This window comes from Passer montanus, unplaced genomic scaffold, assembly GCF_014805655.1.
Source record: "Passer montanus isolate IOZ18808 unplaced genomic scaffold, ASM1480565v1 scaffold165, whole genome shotgun sequence".
Classification (NCBI taxonomy): Eukaryota; Metazoa; Chordata; class Aves; order Passeriformes; family Passeridae; genus Passer; species Passer montanus.
Window position 1 is genome coordinate 820,975 of NW_024363716.1, and position 19,114 is coordinate 840,088.

General features: G+C 45.1%; 1 protein-coding gene across 10 annotated transcripts in view; it reads right to left on the minus strand.

The window, feature by feature from the left end:
- The window catches only part of AGAP1 (ArfGAP with GTPase domain, ankyrin repeat and PH domain 1), a 308,565-nt gene that overhangs the window by 197,716 nt on the left and 91,735 nt on the right, over positions 1-19,114 (minus strand). For 6 of the 10 annotated variants that reach the window (XM_039703605.1, XM_039703602.1, XM_039703601.1 and 3 more), the window contains exons 2-4: positions 15,998-16,056; positions 11,927-12,014; positions 11,255-11,266 (exon numbers count right to left, since the gene is read on the minus strand). In XM_039703605.1, the coding sequence (XP_039559539.1) occupies positions 11,255-11,266; positions 11,927-12,014; positions 15,998-16,056 (159 nt within the window). The remainder of the gene's footprint in view (positions 1-11,254; positions 11,267-11,926; positions 12,015-15,997; positions 16,057-19,114) is intronic. The other 4 variants (XM_039703608.1, XM_039703607.1, XM_039703606.1 and 1 more) reach the window with 1 other exon arrangement.

Sequence of the window (19,114 nt, forward strand, 5' to 3'; positions counted from 1 at the left end):
AAATTCAGATCCTGACAGGCTGTCCCACTTCACCCAGGGCTGTCACCCTGCTGCAGCCAACAGCCACAGTCAGCTCAAATCTGCTCAAGTGCCTTCTTCACCCTTAAACGCAGGATGTGCTCATTAGCTGGAATAGGCACATCCTCACAATCCTTGATTTTTGTTTGGATTTAAGTATTTCATGACAAACAGTTTGAATTTAACACCCCTCCAACCAAACTGTTTCAAAGAATGCCCTGCATTTCCAAGCTGTACTAAATATTTCAAAACAAATCTGAAGGCTCAGAAATGGAACAGCAAACTCACACTCATCCCTCGAGTAAGAATTATTTTATGCAAATCTCAGCTCACAGCAGGACTCATCCCTAATAACGTGTGCTTCTACACCATTAAGGAGCTCTTATCATGAGCAGAGCAAAAAATTAGGTGCTGCACAGGGCAGAGATTAAGAAAACCTACCTCAATATCAAGAATTTACACAAACAAAAGCACAAACAGTGAAGAATGTAAAGAGAAAGGCTGTACCCTGCAGGTATCTGTGGTTGTAGGATTAAGGCAAACAATAAACTGCTTCTGCCCCTGATTTGATGAGCCTTGATGAGAGCCATGAGCAGTTTGGGCAAGGGCAGTGATTTTGGGGTGGTTCAGCTTGGACAGCACCACTTTCATTATTTTTTTTTAAATACATCTAAGAGTTTGTAAAGCACCACAGCAAAGAGGAATTACAGAGATCAGCCAGTGCAAATAGTGGACTACAGCAACCCATGATGAAGCCAAACACTCCCAGGGCTACAAAATATCTCCTATTTTCCTAAATATCTGCGTATGTGACAGAGCCAGGAATTGCGGTCTACACCAACGGCACTGAGAACAAAGAAATGACCTTCATAATGTAAAGAAGGAGCTCAAAACCCACAGCAGCACTCCCAGGGGAGGTGGCTGCCTTTGCTCTGCTCCCATCAGGATTATGACACATGCAGCTTTTTAATGAGGAGCTCCTCAGCTCCCAGATGTACCTGCCAGGGGAGGCCACGGGGAGGGGACAACTGGTGGCCAAAGGATGGGGCACCGCAGGCACTTCAAGGCAGCTATTCCCAGTTTTCCAGGGCTAGAACAGTGCCCATTCACTGTCAGATGAGCACAGAATTTATAGAGGTGACAAATGCTGCTCCCTGTGCCCAAACTCGTAAGCAGCCCGCAAACCACCCCAGCTCTCCCAGGTGCATCTGGCCACACTCCTGCTGTAAAATGCCCCACATGAACAGCTTTGATCAACACAAAGCTAAATAAATTCTGTGCATCAGCAATTCACAACCCTGGCTGAAGACCCAGCACGAACTGGAATAGGTGGGATCAGCCACAGCTTCCTGACTCATTGTCATGCACGACCCTCCGCAGGCGAGCGCGCGGGATCGGCGCCGGCGCAGAAATTAACCAGCAAAAATCAGTATTAAACTTCAACACTGCACACATTTGTAATCAGAGGTGCTCTCTGTTACAAAAGCAGGGTATTACATGGGGAATTCCAGGGATGAAGGCTTTAATCCAGGCTCTGACAGCCTGGCCACCCCCTCCTCTCGCCGTTCCAGCGCGTAATTGCTCACCGGAGCAGCCGCTGATTCTGCTGCTGCATCCCCAGGCTCCACTGCGCTCACCAGGCTCTTTATTCAAGCAAATTGCCACGGGGATGAAGTTATTTAGCCATATGAGAAGGATAAATTCGGGGGGCTGGCCGCACGACAAGCGCAGGCAGCAGCTGAACGTCTACTGTGGCAGAGCAAGACAGAAGGGAGGACTGAGGCAGCTCTAAAAGCCTGTATTTTATATTCCCAGTGACATGTGCATTTTGACAACAGCAGCCAGTTGTCTCACACATGCACGTTCTCTCCTTTTTTTTTCCCCCCTCAGTGCCAAGAACCTGGCTCCTCTTCAGGGAAACACGTTCAAAAATTCTCTGTTCGAACAGATGGCCAGATACTGGTCTTCTGGTTTGCTACTCACATTTTTCATTTAAATAAACTAATTTAAAATGGTTTTCGCAGCATTTCCATAAAATAAATTGATAAAAAAAAGGAAAAGGGCTTCCCTCAGAAGGTGCTGGGGCACTGCCCAGGCTCCCACAGCCTCAATCGTGCCAAAGCTCCAGGAGTGTTTGGACAAAGCTCTCAGGGATGCACAGGGTGGGACTGTTGGGGCGTCTGTGTTGGATCATTGATCCTTCCAGCTCAAGATATTCCATGATTCTGTGATTTTGGGCATTTCCTGAATATAACCACTGTGCTAAACAACAGTTTAAAAACCGTGAGCAGCTGAGCTGGGTTGAGGGTCAAAGACCAAGGAACCATCGCTGGCACACGAGACTGAAGCTGCAAAAGGAGCCCTGGACCCCCTTCCCAACAGGCTACCTGGGTAAAACAAACCCCAAAAGCCAACAAAAGCAGCCTAGATTGAGCTGTTCAACCCCCACTATCTGCTTCTCTCAACAGGTTTAGGATATAGTCCAGGAAATACATGGAGAGGTCTCCTGGAAGTATCAGGCCATACCCAATTACAGCAAGGTATCCCCACAGGCACCATATATAAGTGCAATATTGCATCTCATAATCTGATCTGCACCTAAAAACTGGCAAGGAAGCACTAATACATGACCTTACAACTCCATGGAAAGAGGGTTCACTGCTGGAATTTTAGCAGCAGCTGCAATGACATTTAACAACTGAATTCTGAGATGCTCCCACTGATGTATTTGCAGTGCCTCTCCAGAAGAACAGATGTAATGGATTCCCAAAACCTGGCAGTGATTTGAAGGGAGATCAATGGAATTTTAGGTTTTTAAATGTTTAGGGAAAAAAGCTTACACTTCAAAAATATACAAAAATTACCTCAAGCTGCATAGAATCTCCAGGGTTGGATGGGACAGTGGGAAGAAACTGTGAGGGTGGGCAGGCCCTGGCACAGGGTGTCCAGAGCAGCTCTGGCTGCCCCTGGATCCCTGGAAGTGCCCAAGGCCAGGCTGGATGGGATTTGGAGCAGTTCTGAGCACTATCTGAGATAGTGGAAGGTGTCCCTGCCCATGGCAGGGGTGGAATGGGATGAGCTTAAAGGTCCCTCCCAAGCCAAACCATGCTGGGATTCCATGATAAACAGGCTGAGCTAGATCCAATGTTTTATCTCAAGCAGAAGGAGAGGAAGGTGATTGATTAACCACCAAGATAAATGGGAACAAACCAGAGCAATTAAGTTTCCCTCATTACCCAGAGACAGGACTCAGGAGCAGAGCAGAGCATGTTCTACTTTCACTGCAAAGCTCCTGACAGCCAGTGCAGACTGAGCTAAGCCAATTACAGAGGGCCAGCCTTAAAAAAACCACTGTAATGTGAGTGCAGACGGAGAGGTAGAGCACACTCTGTCCCCACCAAATGACTCATCTGAAAGAAGCAGCACGATAGTAATCCAACTTTCTGCAGCAGTTTCAACCCTCCCGCACCCACTTTATTAATAACCTAGACGATGGAAGTAACAGGCTATTTAGTTTCTAGATAATGAAGCAGGAGGGACTGCAATTATGGTAGAAAATTGGATTGTACTTCAACATGACCGTAACGAGTTCGAGAAATAGAGGGGAAAATAAAAGCAGCATCACAGGGACAAAAGTGGGGACAAACCAGCTGTGGAAAGATGGGGCAGGATGGCAGGAACCTGTGGCACAAGAGAGAAAAGCAGCTGGGAATTCCTGCAGAGAAGGGGACAGATTGTCCCAGCCTGTGTCACCACGCCAGCCTCGGTCTCTGCTGATCTGGAGAGAGCATCCCATGGCAGATAAGGACCAAAATCTGCCTACAGAGCACACAGTCAGAAAAATAAACATGTGAACCCTGGTCATTTAGGAGAACAGACTAGGAAGGGAGAAGAGGTGTGAGTTCTTACCAAGAAATAAACTGCTGATCCCGTTTTAGGGCAAGGGAAATACTCTTCCCATCTTTCCAGTTATTAATTATTATGGTCCCAGGTAAAGAATATCAAGTGGCAGCAGACATACAAAGCACTACACCCCAGCTCTAGGGATAACCCTGGGGTTCAGACACCCCTCAGTCCAACACGAAGCAGGAACCCATCTTTACCAGACACCCACTGCACATCAACACACACAACCCCAGTGAGTCAGCTCCTTCAGGCAGGGTGTGATACCACTTTAGCACACTCCTACCTTTCTCCACCACCAGTCTTTTCCAGTTTTAAACATTTACAGCCCAAAACTGAGCAAGTGAAAGCTGAACATGTTGTATGTTCTCCTAGATGCATTTCTGACAGATGAAAGGGGAGGAAAAACAGCCCCCAGGAATTTGTGGGGAGCCCCCTCCTCTGAAACCCACCCAGAGCCCTCACACCCACCCAGCTCCCCAATATCAGGAGCCTCCTGCAGCCACAAGCTGACAAGGACCTACAATTCAATCACTGCTCCCATTTCTACCAACAGCTCATTTTTCATCTTTTTTTTTTTTTTTTGTATTTCCTTCTCTTGGTTTATTTTACTGACAGCAGGTGCAGAGAGTTGCTTACACCTCACACCCCCTAATTGTATATACACAAGTCTAATTTTAAAAGCTTATTTTTATCAAAGCAGTCAGAGACAAAAAAAAACAGCGAGTCAGCTCCTTCAGGCAGGATGTGATGCCATTTTAGCACACTCCTACCTTTTCCACCACCAGTCTTTTCCAGTTTTAAACATTTACAGCCCAAAACACCACTTTCCAAACAGAGTTCCTTACAAAGCCTGCCCCATGATTTAAAATATCATCATTTTTTTTTGCTCCAGCTCCTTCTAAGTTGGCTTCTCAGGCATTTAATCTTCCAGACAAACCCATCCCAGCTTTCAATCTAACACAAAATTCAACTGCTCAAAATTTCTGCTTGACCTCACCAGCTTCCAACATAACTGCAAAATCCTAATGTGCACTGACAAACCCTAAACAGCTCGCAAAGACAGCCCAAAATATCAGCACTGGTGCACAGATCTCAGGCCTTTTCTTACCCCTCCTGCCTTTTCAAACACCCCTATGCTTTTTGCACCTAGCCAGCTTCTCTAATGCCTGTCCTTTCACTGCAGTTTTACATCACAAATAGCAACTGAAGTTAAAACTGGACTGAGCAGTGACTACACCATGATCTGCCCTCCCTAAAATGGGTACAAACAGCCTGCTGTGGCAGCAGATTGAGGGGTCTGTTGAGAATTCAAAATACTGTGAATATTTCTTTTCTATACAACTTCCCATAACAACAACAGATTCAGTGAAGGGGAGGGAAAAAAAAAGCTCACAGTAAGAAATCAAATACAAGATGAACAAGGAACATGCTCAAAGAAAAATATTAAACCTGGCTTTGAGATCAAGAGGGAAGCAGTGATTTAGAAATCCATCCAAAAGGAGTATTTGAGAAATATTTGAGAAATAAAGCAAAAGGCAGGTCCAGCAGGAGCCACTCCAAACTGGCTTCAAAAGCAACAGCAACAGGGAGCACTGGAGACTCAAAACCATGGAATGCCAGAAGAGTTTGGGCTGGAAAAGCCCTCCTACATCACCTGGTCTGACGCCACCCAGCACTGCCAGGGCCACCACCAACCCCTGTCCCCAGTGCCACATCCACGTGAGGTTTCTGAACACTTCCAGTGATTCCACCACTGCTTGACAACCCTTTTGGTGAAAAACTTTTCCTTAATATCCAACCTAAACCTCCCCTGGACACAACCCGAGGCCATTTCCTCTTGCAGCATCACTCACTATTGGGAGAAGTTACTTTTACTCCTGAAGAGCCTAAAGTTGTAACAGAAGTGATAAATCTGCTTTACAGTTTTTCCCTGAGACACAACCTTCAGAGGAGCCCGTTATGAGAAGGACACAGATGCTAGAAACATGATTTCCCAAAAATCCCTGGCCATTCAAGGTGCAAGGTGTCAAAGAGAACACCTTAAAGGCCTTCAGGGAACTCAGCCTAAAAGTGAAGCTTTTCTGGCAATCTGCTTCCTCAGCACCTCCTAAAGAGCAGATACTTGAGTTTTTCCTTTAATTAACAGAGCTCCTTATTTGTGTGACACTTTAAGCAGTCCCCAAGCTGACAGCTGGAACAGAGAGTGTTTCAAAAGGAATTTTTTTTTCCTCTAACCCACACAGGCAGTCCCAGGAGGGCGAGGAGAGGGAAGGGCTCCAGAGGGGAGAGGGCAGAATGCATAAACACCCTCTTTTATGCTGAGCCTGAAAGGCTCCAAAAGCCCAGGAGAACCCTCTGCAGCAGTGCTTTAAAGGGATCAAAAAAGAGACAAGTGTTGGTTTATATCTGGGTGTCAGCGTGAAATGCCAAATAAAAACAATCACTCAGTGCTATTACAGCAAAAAGACAAAGAACTGGAAAGAGGTAATTTTGAAACACATGTCCCAAGTCATCACTGTGTTCTGAACACGAGGCAGAGTCTGCCTGTGGGTTTACAGGCTAAAAAAAACCTTCATCTGCCCCAAAGTGCTGAGGGGGCTCGTGGAATCTGCACCAAGGATTTGAAACCAACACAGAACATTTCAGCTTCCTCTAGTTTCCAGCCCAAGAACCACTACATGGTTTAAGGGTAATGTGGCTTTTTTGAACTCAAGTTGGGATTCTTGCAAAGCCTCCCTGTGTAAATTCTTACATGCATCATGGTGATTTTCTGGCATTCCAAAAACTCCTGAAGGAAAAGGCACGAATGACTGCAAGGAGAGCACCAAGTGCATCCTCACAGGACACATTTCTCTGCTCTTCATTTACATTTCAGCCAGCTGCTCACTGAGAACACAGCTCACAGATTAGTCTGGGACACATCCTCCCTTTATTCATCAAAGATCAAATCTGGGTGGTTAGTAAATATGGCCTTCCTACGTATCTGAACAATATTAACCTGATAAAAATAGCAAGTGGCTTCTGTAAAGGGACTGGCAGCCTCAGGAACCTGATTGTTCACAGCAGGCAGAACTGCATGAACCATGGGGAGAAGGAGACAAATTGTGCAGTTCTGCTGCAGCCCCCATGCTCTATTCAACCCAAAACACAAACTGTGACCCCAGCCCAGGGTTAAATCTCCCAGCAAGCAAAGAAAGACCCCAGAGTGTTTGGGTTGGAAGGGCCTGTAAAGCCCATCCCATCCCACTCCTTCCACCATCCCAGGCTGCTCCAAGCTGGCCTTGGACACATCCAGGCAAGGGACAGTGGTTTTATCCCTGTTTTTATCCCTTTGCTTTTTTTTCCCAGGTGAAGCAGGTCCACACTCTTGGATCCAGGCCAGGCTCAGAGCTGAATGAAGACACCTGGCAGGTCACCCCAGTTCACAGATTATGCCTGAACTTTCTGCATACATATTGTGTAAGGGCCTGTGTGTGACCAGGAGAAAATCTCTTAAGAGGATGTGAACAAAAGCAGCTGAAATTTTAAAGCACTCTTCCTCAATCCTCCTTGCATAATTACCCTTTGCTGAGGAAGCATCAGACAGGAATAGTCACTCGAGATAAAGTGAAAAACATGGACACCCATCCCTCAAGATGGAATTTCTACACAGAATCAGTATCCTTTAGGTTGGAAAAGGCATGAAGATCATCAATGCCTGCTTTTGTTACAGGCTGGCAACTTATTTTCATGACATGCTTCAAAGGGAAGGCTGAGGGTGACACTTCATTTAGTGTTTTAATATTAAACACGACCATTCCTGCCACTCAAGGGACACACTGTTCACTGTGGTACTGAAAAAAGTTATGTGGTGAAGGCTGCTACACCATAAAAATATTTTTAGGTCAAATTTGGAAAGAGAGTAAATGATCACAGCTTTCTGAAAAATATATTAAAGGCTTTATTCTTTATCTTTTACACTAAAAATGAAATTTTCCTGCAGTAAGTTCCTTCACAGAGAGAGATGAAACCTCCACTGACTGCAACAGCCACTTGCTGCCTCAAGTCAAACACTAAAAATAATTACTCCACATGAAATGAATAAATAACTCTTAAATAGGTCCCAGAGTACGTAGAGAAAAAAATTCTACAGAGAGATGAAACCTCCACTAACTGCAACAGCCACTTGCTGCCTCAAGTCAGGATGGTGGGTGGCTTTTATACTTTTTAAAACACTAAAAATAATTACTCCACATGAAATGAATAAATAACTCTTAAATAGGTCCCAGAGTACGTAGAGAAAAAAATTCATTTTTTGTCATCTCACCCTGGACCACAGTTTGTCTTTTTTGGTTTTTTTTCTTGTTTTGTTTTATTAGACTCACTGGAAAACAAAGTCCTGAAATAATCATGACATAACTTAAAATATTCACAGACATGCCAGAGATGTGGAAAAGCCCTTAAGTCATGTTTCACACCCCTGTGGCTTTTTGGAAACAAAACCCAAACAAGTAACAGAATCCTGCTGCCACTCACTGCTCCTGTAAACTTCACTTCACCTTGGTCTGCAAAGAATTCAGTCTCAAATTCCACGTACACCACACATCTCACTTGGCTCCTACAGGCAGAATTCAATTCTAGATGGGGGAAACAAAGCCACAACATTTCCCACACCTCACGTGTTGTTTCAGCAGGTAAAGCAACCACCAGCAGCAGATTTTATTCCAATTGCTTAGAAGGTCCTTAGAAGACCACAAATCCCTAGGATTCCTTATCTCCCACCATTTCTGTGAAAACACATTCACTCTTTTGTGAAAATTTAAAAAGTCTAATAAAGGGTAATAGGAGATAAGGATTATAGAGTAGAGGTTATTACAGCTAAGAGCACACTGTTATCTTTGGGGATATTCTTTAAATACTTTTTCTTTTATATCAGCTTGTTGTATATTCATGGACTCTTATGCATGGTAAAGTTTCATTTAAATCAGTTTACATGTCCTAAGAACTGTTTAGTAAATCTTTTTGGGTCTGTCTTTTTAGAGTATGTTTGTTCTTTGGTTATAGTTTTAATCTGTTCTTATTACCTCCAGTTTTTGGGTTTTGGTCTACACTGTCTTCAGACACTGAGTGTTGATAGCTGGCATATTTGTAGTAGGTGTCTTCTTCATATGTTTATTAGATGTTATCTTCTCTAAGTAATTATTTTAACACAAGCACACTTATATCAGCTATTTCACTACTATGGCTAAGCTTAATTAACAACAGAAATAAAAACTGTATCTTCATAACAAAGTTGCTTTAACATCACACATATAAAATCCATTTCAATATTTGTGAAAAACCAATATTAAAACATATATCTATAACAAATTCCTTCTTGTATCATCACAGAAAAAAACTGAAAAGTCCCAGAGTACTGAAATTCCCCCCTTACAACAGGGTAACATATTGCTGCTTTTCTTACATCTGATTAAAAATGTGTCACTCAGCAGCACAGCTGAGTGTATGCTAAATATGCAAAGGAAGACTCTCAAGGCCGTTTTTCTTCGTAATAAAAACTTATTCTTTGAGAAAACAAAGGTTTGCAAGTTGCAAACACGTGAGGGACTGAAAAGTTCTGAGCAGCAACAAAAACTGGGGCAGGCAGTGAGAGAAAACTCCTCGGTGAAGCGCAGGGTTCCTCCTCCTGCTGGGGAGGTGGTGATGGGCAGAGAGAGAGATCTCTCACTTCGAGAGCCAAAGGAAACCTGCAGCCATCTTTACACAGCCAAAATTCATTTCCTGGGATGTGGAGCCCCCGAGGCCTGCAGGAGATGTGGCACTGGGCTGATGCAGGGCAGGTTTCCTGGTAATTGCAGCCATTTAGAAGGCAGAGGCGAGCAGAAATTGCAGTCCCTGGCCCTAATCACCACTTTCACGTGAAGCAAATATCCATCACCTCACCCATTAGGCACTGATTTTATGATGCCTGTTAAATTTAGCTGCTAGGAAGCCATTCCAAGCCAGTAAACTCGGGTTTTCCTTAGCTGATCAACCAGCTGACACCTTCACATCTGACATGAATCCTCGTCTTTATCCAATTTAACAATCTGACACATTTATAGTCCCTCAGAAAAGGAGAGAGGGGAGGATCCACAAGGGCCTCCAACAGGAGGGATTACACTTTTCTAGGGACTTCTTTGAGGGACCTATAAGTGCTCAGGACCAGGTTGGAGGGGGCTTGGAGCACCCTGGGATAGTGGAAGGTGTCCCTGCCCCTGGCAGGGGTGGAACAGGGTGAGCTTTAAAGGCCCTTCTCACCCAAAATCACTCTGTGATTCTCTGACAGAGAGGTAAAACCCTACCAAATCCCCACTGCAGATGTTTACTGAGGGTAATTTATACGGGTTGGATTTCCTTTAATGCTGACTTGATTGGAAACCTTGACCTGATCCCTCACAGGGCGAATCAGAGCTCTTAATTATTCCAGTTTTCCTCCTGTTAATGAAATGCAACAGTGTCATTAGTGAGGCTTGTCAGCCACACTTATGTGCACAGAAATGATTTGACACTGCTTTTGTCATCTAATCCTTGCAGGAAAAACAGTCACAACGTCACCCCAGCACTGTAAATAAAAATCCTTCAAGACAAAGAGGACAGATGGCAACAATCCCAAGGAATGTCACCTAAAATATTCATCCTTTAGGAGGAGAGGAGGGCTAGCCCTGTCAACAGTCAGGAGATTTGAATCTTCCAAGGGGAAAAAAAAAAAACCAAAACAAAACCAAATATGCTCTGTTCATGAAGTGAGGGAAGAGCTCTGTCAAGACAGGGATTTTTGCTGAAGATTTGCTGCACTCGGTGCCACTGCACCCTCTGTCAGCATTTCTCACTCTCAGCATCCAGAAGCATGATCCACACACACTTCTGTGCACAGGCTCAATTGCTACCATCAATTATTACTGTCAGCTCCAGCTACAAACCAGCAAAAGCATTCAGGGCAAACTTACAAACTGCAGGGCCTCAGTGTTAATGCAATTCCACAGGAAAAGCCTTGTCCATCCCTCCCTTCCCCTCTCCTCCCATTTTAACTGCAATTCCAGGCTGTTAAAATGTCAACTACCAAGCTAAACCAGCTTCCTGTGGTAAGAGTTAATTAGAAACAAATGTTATCAGAGATGCATGAAACTACAAACTACTGCTGAAGAGACGACTACAGCAAGAGACAACAACAGTGAGATGCACTAAAGACTTGAAATCAAAAGGGAACAACTCAAAATGATACACAAAACAAGGGGGAAAACGCTCTAGTACAGAAACCACCATCTGGCCCTTCAAAACCAGAGCTGCCATGAAGACAATGTATAGTTACCTGCATCCATATCTGCAAAGAAGGGAACAGCCAGTAAGGAAAAGAAGGAACCAGAAATTCAGTGTCTCAGAGTTGGATTTAAAAGTTCATAAGGAGAACAGATAAAGAAAAATAATCAAAAAAGTATTTAGTGTAAGATAAACCTTAATAAGGTACTGTGATAATTTTTGATTTCAAGCTATAAACTTGGATTAATGTTAAACACTACAGGGTACAAATTAATTTTCTATGCCATAAGAACATTTTTTTAAAAAAGACCAAATATTTAACATATTAAACAATAAGCAAGTTACACCTTTAAGTTTAGGCTAGTGAAGATTTTTATTCTCCCAACATCCTGATTGTACAGAAATCCACCACTACAGACTAATTGTGGCTTTCTACAGCCCAAGTGAAAGCAGCAGCACTACTGAGAGCAGTCAGCTCCTCTCCATCAGGACTAATTCCCATATGGACACACACACTGGGGGCCCAAGTATTTAAAGAAGTTATGGAAAATCCACAATTACATTGTACATACTTAGCCCGGCCTGGAGAATGTTAAAGCAAAATGCATTTTGAAGCAGCACACGGGATTTTTTTTTTTTGCCAATTCATTTCTGCGTAATCCAAAATGAGCAAGGATGTAGTTTGTGGGGGGAAAGGAGGAGTGGGAGCTGTGGAGGCACCTACCTTCAGGGGATTCCTCCTGGACATAGGTGCCGGTCAGGTAGCGGTGCACCAGCGCCGACTTCCCACTGGCCAGGTTACCCACGATCCCCTGCCACGGAAAGGAACACAAGCAACAAAACACTCAGCTGCAATCCAGCCCTGTAAAAAGCAGCATCTTCAAGCAAAATCTTCACGCAGAGCAACATCCCAAGCAAAATATGCCACGGGATCAAATAAAGGGCAGAGTGCTTCGGGGTGGGAAGGACCTGAGAGATCATCTTGTTCCACCACTCCAAGGTGCTCCAAGCCTTGCCCAGCCTGGCCTTGGACACTGCCAGGTCCTCCCCGCCCTCCCAGGGAAATATTTCAGCCCAACCTCACAGAGTTTTCCTCCTGGAGGTGCTCAGATGCCAAAGGACTTGAGGAGATTTGGGGTTTGTGGCTGTGAAGGGGCGCACAGAGCTGAGGACACTGTGCTCCCTTCTTGGGGGAGGGAGGGGATGGAAACTTCTTCCCCCCTTTGGAGCAAGCCCAGCCTGCTCTGCTCTCTCCTGTTTACTTGACCCTCACCAGAGGTTCAGAACAGAAGGTCCCTGGAGAGAGGATGAACTCTGCTGATCCGCCCGGGATTGCCAAAGGGGCCGCGGCAGCAGCAAGGAGCAGCACATTCTCTGCCCCATCTCCTGAACCCCAGCTGGCAGGACACCACCCTCCTTATCAAAAATGGCTGGATGGGACCCAGCCACGCGTGCTGGCACCCCAAACTCCCCCCTGCCTTGGGCTGATCCCACAGCGTGGGCAGCAGGGCAGGGAGGGATTCTGGGATGAGTCACAGGAACAAAACGACATCTCCAACACGTGTCGCTCACCCCCAGGACATGAGGCAACCTCTCCAACTAATGACTTTTCCCTCACCCCCAGAACATGAAGCAACCTCTCCAATTAATGACTTTTCCCTCCACTGCATGCCCATGAGCTGCAGTACATTTGTCTGCTCCCACCCACACCACAAACCCACTGAGAGCTGGGGGAGCCCTGTGAGTAAACAGCTTGGTCTTGGCACCTCTTCTCATCAAAGTGACACCATCTCCCCTTCCACACAAACATTCCCAAGGAGAAATTCCTTCCCACTTCTTTTTGCCTACAACAATGTACAAAGTCCCCCCCGCTCAGGATTCACCACTGAAAAATAGTTATTTTAGTGTGTGAAAGCTGAACTGTATTTTTAATGGTCTACACATTTGGCCAAGACAACAATTTTCCAGAGAAGCTTTCACTTAAAGTGATTAGCCTTGCGTGGATGGAAATTAATTTTATTTTCTATTACACTCATGCCAAAACTGTAACTGCCAGGGAGAACAGAAAAGCATCAACCTGGGGGTCCAGTCAGACACAACATCTCATGGCTGGGATGTCTTATTCTATCCAGAGACCCCAATATTTGAAAGCCATCAAAAGAGTCAAGAACACAATTTTATATATTAATTTTTTTTAATATCCCAAAGGTCACACCAGGTTACACCATTTGACAGCACTTCAGGTTCTCTGACACATTCCTACAAAGTAGGAGCAATAAATTCTACACTGGGGGAAAAAAAAATCTGACTTCTGATACAGTTTCTCTCTTTGTCAGCATTAATATTTGCTTTAAGGCTGATCCCCCACAGCATGACAAAAATGCCAGCCTGTTTTTACAGCAGTCATATTCCTCTCTCCCCTGCTTTATACACAAACAATCCCAGTCATCCCCATTTATTTATGGATATGTCTGAAATGCACCAAGTTATGACAAGCATGTTAGGGAACAAAAATACCACCCTAACCCAGTTCAGGGAGGAGAAAATTCAGCTACAACTCACTGCTCTTTTCAGTTCTGACTTGTGCAACACTGAATCATTTATTTCCATGTGCCAGACATGCTGTAAAACAAACCCAAGCCACTTTGCCCACGCCTCCTAAAGCCTGTTGGGAAAAATCATAAACTGTATTGGTGGCACTTGGCATTTTAAAGCTGTCCAGGAGAGGAGCCTGACTGCACTTTGCATATTTTTTTGCAATAAATTTGGTGATTTTATCCAGGAATCTCTCGTGTTTATTCTGCCTAACCATCCTCATTTAATATTTGAACAAACAGGAGCCAGGAACACCAAAGGCAGTGGTATCACCATGCTCTTGGCCACAATAAAAGCATCAAAATCCTTAAGTAAAACCCAAGTACTGGATCAGCAGGAACCATTATACAATCCCAGGCTGGTTTGGGCTGGAAGGGACCTCAAAGCTCATCCCATTCCTCCCCCTGCCATGGGCAGGGACCTCTCCCTGGTCCCTCCTCCCATCCCAGGTTGCTCCAAACCCCTCCAAGGTGGCCTGGAATGTCCTTCTGAGCACTGGAAGGAAACCGAGCCTCGTGCTGCTAAAGAAAGGAGGCAAAACCTGGTGTTCTTTCCTCAAAGGCACAGTGAGAAATACCTCCTTCCTTTATTGCAGCCCTGGGGGCTTTCTCTGCTCTCCCAGAGCCAGTTTCTGTTCCCTTTAAAATTCTGCAGAGCCCAAGGCGTACAACAACAGCCGCTCCAGAAATAAATCAAAAATAAATAACAACAATCAATTTAAGGACCTCCCAGGCCATACAGGAGGACAACCTCTCCCTTTAACGTGGCCCTTATGTTCCTGAGCCCCAGGAGCACCCGGGATGAGGCTGAAGTGAGGGAATGACAGAGGTGACTCAGGGCCCCAAGCCCTCCCCAAGGGCAGATGTGCAGGAAAGGCAGAGCAGATTTCAGCTGGGCTTCCTAATTTACCCTTCCTCCTGGAACACAAGTCCACAGGCACAGCTGGTGCTGCTGGCTTCCACCATTTGCAGTGCTATAATCAAATTATTATTTTTGTAACAGCAGCAGTTGTGCTTTTCCCCTTGGACAGCTCTCGTGGCACGCTGACCACTGCAAATCAATTCTCTGCAGCTGAAATTTGTTTTCCCAGCCCTGCTTCAGGGGCAGGACACCCAAGGTAGGCACTCACATGATGCAGCCAGGCTGGCACAAGAGAAAAATGCAACCTGAGACCATCACCTGGTGCTCAGCAATGGTTTGTGCTCTGAATCACAACACGGAGTGCCTGCAGCTCTGCTCTCACCTACAGTTCCCAATTTTCTGGATGGGTGCTGTGAATCAGGAGGGCTCAGAGAAGAGATGTGCAAGGAAACCCAGGATAAGCCAGCTAAAAGTGCTGGACTCCTATCCAAACAACACCTTCCAGTCCTGAATTCCACGTTTTTCACTGTGTGAGGTATTTGGGGGCTTCCAAAAGACACCATCCGTTTAACAAAAGCTGGTGACCCCTCCTGCACCAGGGAATTACATCCACTGACTGCAAGATTTTTCTTGTACTCACCTTGAGCACTGCTAAAATCAAAGCAGCCACAGAACTGTAGTTGAGAGGATGCTACTCCCATTAAAATGCCTCTCTAAGTGCATTTATCCTGTTAAGTGTGGCCTTGCAGAATCTCTCACCTCCACAAAACATTATTGTCAACTCAGATTTTGGAAAAGCTTTAAATTCTTTAAAGAGAGGGAGAACAGACATTTGGTCCTTGAAATAATGGAAACTTATTATGGGGAGATAAAATGAGCTTTACATGTCAGCTGCTAACTTCCACTGCCCTCAGAAGACTTCCCTGCTGAGAAGATCCCCCTTGGAAGCTGGTTCACGGAGCAGAACAATTCAAACAGCAATAAAATACTGAGAGACCTTTGAAGTATGAGTAAAATGAGTATTGAATATACATCATCTTCATAAAGGTAACCCCAGCCCTGGAGGTGTTCGGGTCAGGTTGGAGGGGGCTTGGAGCAGCCTGGGAGAGTGGAAGGTGTCCCTGCCCATGGCAGGGGGTGGAATGAGATGAGCTTTGAGGTCCCTCCCACTCCAAACCCTTCTGTGAGTCTATAATAGGTATGAAGAGGACAAATTCTTTACTCATTAGAACTGTTTTCCACATTTTCCCCCAACAGCAGCTGGAGTGAAGCACGAGAGATCCCCACTCGTGTGTGGCATCTCCAGGACGTCCCAAGACAGGAGCAAACAGGAACTCACCACTTTCAGCTCGGGTACAGATCGGCTCAGTGTCCATTCCTGGCTGTTTACAAAGGCATCTGTGGAAGAGGAGAACATTCCCAACATCAGCATAATGACATTTCATGCTCTGCTGCACACAATTTCATGCCACGGCTTCGGGAACGCGAGACTGTGGCATTCACATCCTCTGAAAAATCCCTTAGCCCAGAATCATTCTCCTCAGAAGCTGAGCAGCCTCAGAGAAAAGGAAAACAATTCTTATCTCAGTTGCTTCTCCTGTGTTGTGCTCATGTGGAATGTGTTTGGAGATTGTTTACCCACAGGTGATTGTTCCATTGGATTCTGCTGTGAGTTGTTTTCACTCAATGGCCAATCAGTTCTCTGAAAAGTGTCACCAGTTTTCATTATTCTCTTTTTACCATTCTGTAAGTATCCTTTCTGTATTCTTTAGTATAGTATAGTTTAGTATACTTTAGTACAATATAGTATCATAAAATAATAAATTAGCCTTCTGAGAACATGGAGTCAGACTCATCATTCCTCCCATCGCCAGGGCTTCCCTGCAAATACAACACGAGACCAAAGGTCTGATTGATTCTCGGGAGGCTGACAGTCCAACATGACAAAAACTAGGGACTTGAGGAAATTGTATAAAGAATCCCAAAAATTCCCATTCTGCACAGATCTGCTCCCAGCAGCAGGTGCTCCCTCATCACCACAGAGCTCAAACTCACTCCAGTTAGAGCAAAGGCTTTCCCAACCTGGTTAAGCCATTTCCCTTCCACAGCAACACATTCCTTCCCCACAGGAAAAGCCCTGGGTTTGTCACATTGCATGTCACCCACTGCAGCTGCCAGCCACCATCTGCAGTAACTCCTCCACCCAGGTAAATAAGAAAATTTGCTGGCTCTGAAACATGTGATTTCCTGCTGCACATCACACTTCATGTCAGCAACTGCAGCAGCCAGAGGCAGTGGGGACAGCCCTGCTCAGGGAAAATCTCTCTTTATTCCTCAAACACACCATTTTTTCAGTAGCATAGTCTAGGCAGAAATAAACCACAGAGCCATTTATTATGAAATTAATTAAAAACTACTCGGGGCAGGGGTTGATTCCTTGAAGAAAGGCAGGTTTATCACAGAAATTAACCTCTTTGGGCTGCACCTGGCTCCTGCCTCACTGACAATTCCACACCAAAGAACAGAAATAAGGCTCCATTTTTCTGTATTTAAAATCATTTCTCATTTTGTTCCTTCCATAAAGGTCTGGTCAGCTATAAGCAAACAGACAGTGATGTTTCTGTTACAGATCCAGGGTGGATGCTGATTTAACCCCTGCAGAACCACACAAACCAGCCGAATGCCTGTGCTGCACAGGATGCTCCAGTTCCATGGAAATGGAGCAGCACTGAGATTCCTGGTGCTCCAACCAGTCCCTGAGGCCACAGGAGGTAACAGCTGCAAGGTTACACCTGAGCATGTTGTTTTTGAACAAGCCTCTCAGGGTCCTGCCAGCCACTGCTTCCCCTCCCATGCAGGAGGAGAAGGCTGTTTAATTTGATGTCTTCATCTGGAGAATAAAGAAATTGGAGGCAATTTCCTATTCCAAATGAGACCCTCACTGACTCCAGAAACCAGCCAAGCTTTCCCAGCACCCACCTAAAAACAATCACAAAGCAAACTTGTGTTTTCCAGTCTATCTCTATGAAATATATTGCTTTTGCCTCAATAGCCCAAAAAAAGACCTCCGAGCCAGGAATTAGGAAACCTTCTCCAGTTTTATCTAACACATCCCTTTGCAATTCAGCTGTGAATAAACCCTGTGTGTACCTGCATGAGAACACATGGAAAATAATCAGTATTTTGGTACAGGTATGAGCTGCCTCCCACACTCACTGGCAGGGGAAGGAAAACCAAAGGCTCAGAGTGAAATTGGGTTAACCTTTGGCATTCCAGAGAAGACACTGTGGTCATGCAGCTCCTGTCCCATGGCCTGAAGTCCCACTTCAAGAAAACCTTTCTGTGCCACACCCAGGTGACAAGAACTTGAGATGGGGACAGGACAAGCAGCAGATTCCATTTGGGAACGCTGCCTGCAAGAGCTGCCCATGGCTGGGGCATTCCAAAGGGACCACAGCTTGGTCTAGGATGTTTTCCTGCCTTCCTGTGGGGAGGAATGTTTTCCCAGCAATGGAATGGGGAGCTTTAGAGTGGGTAAAATGTCACTGTCCTAAGAGGAAACTATCAGCTCTCATGGTTTGCTTTGAGCTGCTGTGGATTTGGGAAGGCTGAAGGGGATGAGGAGGCTCCAGCTCATCTCCAGACTCTCAGGAGTCAAGGGAAACCATCAGTGCCTTATCCCTGACTCGTGGGGGTTTAGGTGTGTGAAACAAACTGGGAGAGCTCCCTGCTAATGTCAACAAGCTTCCATAGGAGAGAACCACTGGATTTTATCACCATGGAAGATTAAAAAAAGATGAGTGAGCAAATCACTGCTGCCGACTTGGAGAACTGCAAAAAAACCTGCCAAGCCAAAGGGGAGCTGCACAAGGGGAACAAGAACATCACAAATCCTGTCGCTTTTCTCTGTAATAAACACCTTAAAATATTATTTTGGAACACTTGTGCTTTCCAAAAGGACAAACCAGGGAGGCAATGAAAATTCCAAAAAGCACAGAGGCAAGAAGACAAAGCAGAAGGTGGGCAGCTGCAGAAAAGGAAGGATGACCCAGCCCAAGAACTTAAATTTATTGCTCCTACTTCATCAAAATGCACCAAAACTCCACATCAGGACCTTCCAAAACTGCATCAGATCTCAAGGGCCCTCAATATGGGCAGTATGAGCATTTTAGTCCCAATTAGCAATGTAAGAAATAAAATTCTCTTGACAAAGCTACCTTCCCCTTTCTTGCTAAAGCCCTCAGTTCCTGCCCCCACACAGGTTTTGAGTGCCCAAAATACTTGAGAATGGTTGAAATTCCATTTTATTGACAAAATAGGCCTGCTAAAAAAACAAACAAAAAACCAAACAAAAACACAGGCCTCAAAAAAAACCCAAACAAACAAACAAAAAAAAAAAAAAACCCTCACACCAAAAACCCAAACACCTTGACCTCAACCCAACTAATTTAAACTA